The sequence below is a fragment of the Lithobates pipiens genome, unplaced genomic scaffold (genome assembly GCF_037356315.1).
Source record: "Lithobates pipiens isolate NorthernLeopardFrog02 unplaced genomic scaffold, aLitPip1_a1.2 Scaffold_35, whole genome shotgun sequence".
Taxonomy (NCBI): Eukaryota; Metazoa; Chordata; class Amphibia; order Anura; family Ranidae; genus Lithobates; species Lithobates pipiens.
In genome coordinates, this window is record NW_027507811.1 from 12,721,647 (window position 1) to 12,729,388 (window position 7,742).

Genomic DNA, 7,742 nt, shown 5'->3' on the forward strand with positions numbered 1-7,742 from the left:
CGGATACATCCTAAATATAGGACCATTTATCCAACTGTCCATCCAGAGCCTCTGGTTTATAGACTGGATACATCCTAAATATAGAGCCATTTATCCAACTGTCCATCCAGAGCCTCTGGTTTATAGACCGGATACATCCTAAATATAGAACCGTTTATCCAGCTGTCCATCCAGAGCCTCTGGTTTATAGACTGGATACATACTAAATATAGAACCATTTATCCAACTGTCCATCCAGAGCCTCTGGTTTATAGATTGGATACATCCTAAATATAGAACCATTTATCCAACTGTCCATCCAGATCCTCTTGTTTTAAGACTGGATACATCCTAATTATAGAGAATATAATAATAGTGTTCTTTGCATTTCTATGGTGATGGTGGAGGTTGAACTTGAGACTCCCCCCACTGCTTTACATCTTATGAACTGTATATCTTCGTTCTTCAGCGGGTTGTCATGTTTTCATGAAATGCGGTGAAGGAAGGTCCATCAATCCATTCTCCTTTATAACAATGCCCTTAATGCATGTAGCACTATGCCCGTGGGAGTTGTGGAAGTTAGGGATCCCCCATTCCTGCATAGCCAGGCACACCGAGTCAGAGAGCAGATCGGAGCTTTGTTTTTGTTGTTCATTAGGGGGTTAACAACTTGGATGGGGATAGGAGATTATGGTATGCCCACTTGAGTTGAACAACCACTTCCTGTTTACAGACTCTTGTATACAGCTTCCTATATACAGCTCCCACTTCTCTAGCCTCCCACCTGCACACACTTGGTTCCTTTCTTCCTCTGCACAGCAGTTGAATGATAGACGTGACTTCTGAATACAAGGTGTGTTAAAATGAACATAACATATATTAAAAATTGTTTTTTCAGCAGATGGACAGTACGTATGGAATGTAAATGCATCAGAGAGACGACTTATTTTATCTCCAGATTATACTACGGAAGATTATACAATCTTCTCCAAAACGAGCATTTTACTAGTTGGCAACATCAATGGATCCTTCTAATCCTGAGTCATCTTCTCATAAATCCCATACTATGACTTCAGATGTCCATCCAAGATCAATGGATCCTTCTAATCCTGAGGAATCGTCTGATAAATCCCATACTATGACCTCAGATGACCATCTAAGATCATTGGATCCTTCTAATCCTGAGGAATCTTCTGATAAAGTCCATACTATGACTTCAGATGTCCATCCAAGATTAATGGATCCTCCTAATCATGAGGAATCTTCTGATAAAGTCCATACTATGACTTCAGATGTCCATCTAAGATCAATGGATCTTTCTAATCCTGAGGAATCGTCTGATAAATCCCATACTATGACTTCAGATGTCCATCCAAGATCAATGGATCCTTCTAATCATGAGCAATCTTCTGATAAATCCCATACTATGACTTCAGATGACCATCTAAGATCAATGGATCCTTCTAATCCTGAGGAACCTTCTGATAAAGCCCATACTATGACTTCAGATGTCCATCCAAGATCAATGGATCCTTCTAATCATGAGGAATCTTCTGATAAATCCCATACTATGACTTCAGATGTCCATCTAAGATCAATGGATCCTTCTAATCCTGAGGAACCTTCTGATAAATCCCATACTATGACTTCAGATGACCATCTAAGATCAATGGATCCTTCTAATCCTGAGGAATCATCTGATAAATCCCATACTATGACTTCAGATGTCCATCTAAGATCAATGGATCCTTCTAATCCTGAGGAACCTTCTGATAAAGCCCATACTATGACTTCAGATGTCCATCCAAGATCAATGGATCCTTCTAATCATGAGGAATCTTCTGATAAATCCCATACTATGACTTCAGATGTCCATCTAAGATCAATGGATCCTTCTAATCCTGAGGAACCTTCTGATAAATCCCATACTATGACTTCAGATGACCATCTAAGATCAATGGATCCTTCTAATCCTGAGGAATCGTCTGATAAATCCCATACTATGACTTCAGATGTCCATCCAAGATCAATGGATCCTTCTAATCCTGAGGAATCGTCTGATAAATCCCATACTATGACCTCAGATGACCATCTAAGATCATTGGATCCTTCTAATCCTGAGGAATCTTCTGATAAAGTCCATACTATGACTTCAGATGTCCATCTAAGATCAATGGATCCTTCTAATCCTGAGGAACCTTCTGATAAATCCCATACTATGACTTCAGATGACCATCTAAGATCAATGGATCCTTCTAATCCTGAGGAATCGTCTGATAAATCCCATACTATGACTTCAGATGTCCATCTAAGATCAATGGATCCCTCTAATCCTGAGGAACCTTCTGATAAATCCCATACTATGACTTCAGATGACCATCTAAGATCAATGGATCCTTCTAATCCTGAGGAATCGTCTGATAAATCCCATACTATGACTTCAGATGTCCATCCAAGATCAATGGATCCTTCTAATCCTGAGGAATCGTCTGATAAATCCCATACTATGACCTCAGATGACCATCTAAGATCATTGGATCCTTCTAATCCTGAGGAATCTTCTGATAAAGTCCATACTATGACTTCAGATGTCCATCTAAGATCAATGGATCCTTCTAATCCTGAGGAACCTTCTGATAAATCCCATACTATGACTTCAGATGACCATCTAAGATCAATGGATCCTTCTAATCCTGAGGAATCTTCTGATAAATCTCATACTATGACTTCAAATGTCCATCTAAGATCAATGGATCCTTCTAATCCTGAGGAACCTTCTGATAAATCCCATACTATGACTTCAGATGTCCATCTAAGATCAATGGATCCTTCTAATCCTGAGGAACCTTCTGATAAATCCCATACTATGACATCAGATGTCCATCTAAGATCAATGGATCCTTCTAATCCTGAGGAATCTTCTAATAAAACCCATACTATGACATCAGATGGCCATCTAAGATCAATGGATCCTTCTAATCCTGAGGAACCTTCTGATAAATCCCATACTATGGCTTCAGATGTCCATCTAAGATCAATGGATCCTTCTAATCCTGAGGAATCTTCTGATAAAACCCATACTATGACATCAGATGTCCATCTAAGATCAATGGATCCTTCTAATCCTGAGGAACCTTCTGATACATCCCATACTATGACTTCAGATGACCATCTAAGATCATTGGATCCTTCTAATCCTGAGGAACCTTCTGATAAATCCCATACTATGACTTCAGATGTCCATCTAAGATCAATGGATCCTTCAAATCCTGAGGAATCTTCTCATAAATCCCATACTATGACTTCAGATGTCCATCTAAGTTCTCACAGTGCTAACAGATCAACAGGTCCATCCGATCCCCAGAAACAGTCTCCAAACCATGAAGTAGCTCACACAGGAGGGAGCTCATTGTCATGCCTGGTGTGCGGGAAATCATTCACTAAGAAAAGTGCACTTCTAGCACACCGGAAATCTCACAAGGTTGAACGTCCTTATCCATGCTTGGAGTGTGGAAAATATTTCCCTAAGAAATCTAGACTTGTTGTGCACCAGAGAATGCACACGGGTGAGCACCCCTTTTCCTGCTCAGAGTGTGGAAAATGTTTTCCTTACAAACATAACCTTGTTAGACACCAGAGAATTCATACGGGTGTCCGTCCCTTTTTCTGTTCAGAGTGTGGAAAATGTTTTTCCGAAAAAGGAAAACTTCTGGAACACCAAAAAAGCCACACTGGCTTTCGTCCTTATTCATGTTTGGAGTGCGGAAAATGCTTTTCTAACAAACAGAAACTTGATATACACCAGAGAATTCACACAGGTGAGCGTCCCTTTTGCTGTTCAGAGTGTGGAAAATGTTTTTCTGACCAAGGAAACCTTTCTAAACACCAGAGAGTGCATACGGGTGAGCGCCCCTTTGCGTGTTCACAATGCGGAAAATGCTTTTCCGAACAAGGAAACCTTCGTAAACATGAAAGACAACACACTGGGGAGCGTCCCCATTCATGTTCAGAGTGCGGAAAAAGGTTTTCCAGGAAAGAATACCTTCTTGTACACCAGAGAATTCACTCTGCATGTTCACAGTGTGGGAAATCTTTCGTTCATAAAGGAGAACTTGTTGCTCACCAGAGAATTCACTCAGGTGAGAGTGCTTATTCATGTTCAGTGTGCGGGAAACGTTTCATCACCAATGAACTCATGGTTAAACACCAGAAAATCCACTCAGGTGAGCGCCCTTATTCATGTTCAGAGTGCGGGAAATGTTTCACTGTCAAAGAAGTCCTTGTTTCTCACCAGAAAATTCACTCAGGTGAGCGCCCTTATTCATGTGCAGAGTGCGGGAAATCTTTCAGCCAAAAAGGAGGCCTTGTTAGACACCAGAGAATTCACACCGGTGAGCGTCCTTATTCATGTTCAGAGTGCGGGAAATGTTTTGCCACCAAAGAAGCCCATGTTAATCACCAGAGAATTCACTCAGGGGATCGTCCTTATTCATGTTCAGCGTGCGGGAAACGTTTCACCAAAAAAGGATCTTTTGTTAGACACCAGAAACTGCACACTGATGAGCGCCCTTATTCATGTTCAGAGTGCGGGAAATGTTTCCCTATCAAAGAAAGACTTCTTTCTCACCAGAGAATTCACTCAGGTGAGCGTCCCTATTTATGTACGGAGTGCGGGAAATGTTACGCTCAGAAACACTCCCTTCTCGCACACATGAAAGTACACAGCTCAGAGCATCCAAACAACTTTCAGACAGTGATAGATGTCGTACAGATCACATAAGTCTAATCGGAGAGAAGACGCCTGCTGACGCGTTTCGTCAAATGTACGATGGTCTTTATCGGGTGGAACTGTTCAGTCCATGAAACACCTGGAGGATAAAAAATTATTATCTAATGGGGGACATCCTGCCAAAAGTCATGTTTTATTTATAGGCGGAGCTTATCAGGATGAGTCTTCTTTTGTCTTCTTCTGCTTCTTGGTGACTCCAAATGGTGGGATGTCCCTCCTATAACTGAGATATAATCTGCATGCGATAATAAAGGAATGGGTCCGTTGTATAATAAAGATGATATCAGTCTTATAAATCTAGTTCCAGCCTCACATCCATATTACATCATCGAAATAATCCTCTACATGTATGAACGCTGTAAGTGGGCGGAGTTGCGTGTGTTTGACGTTCTATACCTAGAAAATAAACCTATCAATAAGAAACGTTGGCGCCAATGGACATGTGTGACTTGATTTTTTTTCCATTACTATGGCGGTGGTAAATGTAGAGGACAACAAAGAAAGGAAGATAAATAGAACAAACGTAGTCAAAACATAGCCAGAGTTCAGGAACCCGGAATGGATAGTCAGCCAAGCCAGTATTCAGGTAGCCGGAGATGAGCGTAGAAAAACAGCAAGCAGGATCTGGAGCCAGAACGGATGTCAACCAAGCAAGCCTTTTAACAGGCATGCAGGAGAGCGACTCTGTGATGTTGACTAAAGCAAGCCATACATGGCCCGAATTTCGAACTAATTTTATTTTCAAAATCAGAAAGTTCGTATTTTTCTTGTGATCCGATGGCGCCACCATTGATTTTCGAAAAATTCGACCGACCAAGCCTTCAATCTCACCTCACGTAGCAAATAATTTCTGTGGCTGGGGATCTTCGTTTCTCTACGTAATTTGCACATTTTTTTTTTTTTATTATTACATTTCTCGCACGATTCTCCCATGATTGATTCGAAAATCGTTAGTTTTTCCAAAAATTTGTCCGATTCCTCAAATTTGATTGCCGCACGAAAATCGGGCATTGCTGCAGCCCACTAACGGTGCAAAATAAGTACGAAAATTCTTATGCCTCGAACACACGACTGGACTGGGCAGATTAGGTCCGAAGGGATTAGTCCGTCGGACAATCCGATCGTGTGTGTGGGCTAGTCCGGTAGTTTTTTGGGAAAAAAATAAAAAATCAGATGGACCTAGAAATAGGACATGTTGCAAATCTATCCGACGGACTCCATTCTGACGGGCTTAGATCGGGAAAACCGTTCGTCTGTGTGCTGGTCCAACGGACTAAATATGATGCAAGGGAAGCTATTGGCTACTGGCTATTGAACTTTCTTGTTTAGTCCCGTCTTACGTCATCACATTCGAACCGAACAGACTTTCGAACGGACTTAGTCCGTTCGTGTGTGGCCAAGTCCGTTCGTTCAGAAAGTCCGGCGAAAGTCCGTCGGGAAGGCCGTCGGACCTAGTCTGCCAGAAAGTCAGGTCGTGTGTACGTGGCATTAGATACGATTTTTTGAAAGAAAATTCCTTCGAAATTCGAACTGTGTATGGCTGGCATAAGGTGAAGGCAGAGATCCTCTGAGCTGGACTGCTTAAGTAGGCTGGACTGACGAGCAGGATATCATCAACAGCTGAGTAACTTTGGAGAGATGGGAGCTGGCAATTAGCCGACAGATGAGCGGCCAGCTCAGAAAAGGAAGGGCTGAGCCCAGCCCTGAGCCATGGCTAGAATCCCAATACTTCTACCTGTATTAAAGCTTTGTGAATTAGGCCTAATATGTTATATTTTCGTTTTTTTAATTACTTTTTGCTTTCACATTTATAAATATTAAAACTTTTATTGTTTGGATCTGTATGTGTAATCATGGATGTCACATATGAGAAGAATGGGCCACGACGAAGCTGGTAAAATGTTGAAATGGTAAGTTATATATATATCACAAGGTGGTGCTGTCATACCTCCCAACCGTCCCGGAGACCACGGGACTGTCTCCGGATTTCAACAAAGGTTCAGACCCAGCCTCTTTTTGAAATTTGTTATTTACAATTTAAATTTTTTTTTTTTTCGCTAGAAAATTACTTCAAGTGGAAGTAAACTCCCCTTTCATTTTCAGCCAAGGAAACGGCCATCTTTGCCTCTGTTTAATCTTCAACTGCTATGGTGCTGCACATGTGATTTGTTATGACCCTAGCCATTGGATGGTTTGATAGTTTGGCTGAGAGCACAGCCAATGTGCAGTTAGCATTCCCGGCATACCTTTATTTTTAACTGTTAAAATCGATGGGTTTACTTGCACTTTAAAACCCCCAAACATTTTTTTTTTTTTATAAATATTAAAACTTTTATTGCTTCTATCTGTGTGTGTAATCATGGATGTCACATATGAGAAGAATGGGCCACGACGAAGCCGGTAAAATGTTGAAACAGCAAGTTATTTATAAATCACAAGTTGGTGATGTCATACCTCCCAACCGTCCCGGAGACCACGGGACTGTCCCGGGATTTTAACAAAGGCTTGGACTGAGACTTTTTGAAATTTGTTAGTTAAAAACTGTTTTGTTTTTTTTTTGCTAGAAAATTACTTAAAACCCCCAAACATACATTTTTTTTCTAACACTCTAGAGAATAAAATGGTGGTCATTGCAATACTTTCTGTCACACCGCATTTGCGCAGCGGTCTTGCAAGCGCTCTTTTTTTGGAAAAAAATACACTTTTTTAAAATTAAATCATAAGAAAACAGTAAAGTTAGCCCAATTTTTTTTTTATATTGTGAAAGATAATGTTACGCCGAGTAAATTGATACCCAACATGTCACGCTTCAAAATTGTGCTCGTAGAATGGCGACAAACTTTTACCCTTGAAAAACTCCATGGGCGAAGTTTTAAAAAAAAAATCTACAGGTTGCATGTTTTGAGTTACAGAGGAGACCTAGGGCTATAATTATTGCTCTCGCTCTACCGATCGCGGCAATACCTCACATGTG

At 40.9% G+C, this 7,742-nt stretch overlaps 1 protein-coding gene across 2 annotated transcripts in view; it reads left to right on the forward strand.

The window, feature by feature from the left end:
- LOC143955529 (uncharacterized) overlaps nucleotides 1-6,729 on the forward strand; it is a 171,775-nt gene extending 165,046 nt beyond the window's left edge. Inside the window, exon 9 of one of the 2 annotated variants that reach the window (XM_077465574.1) lies at nucleotides 3,535-6,697. In XM_077465574.1, coding sequence (XP_077321700.1) covers nucleotides 3,535-4,759 — 1,225 coding nt within the window. In that variant the 3' untranslated portion in view covers nucleotides 4,760-6,697. Of the gene's footprint in view, nucleotides 1-877 lie in introns of both variants that reach the window. The other variant, XM_077465573.1, reaches the window with a different exon arrangement.
- Nucleotides 6,730-7,742: the final 1,013 nt, after the last annotated feature.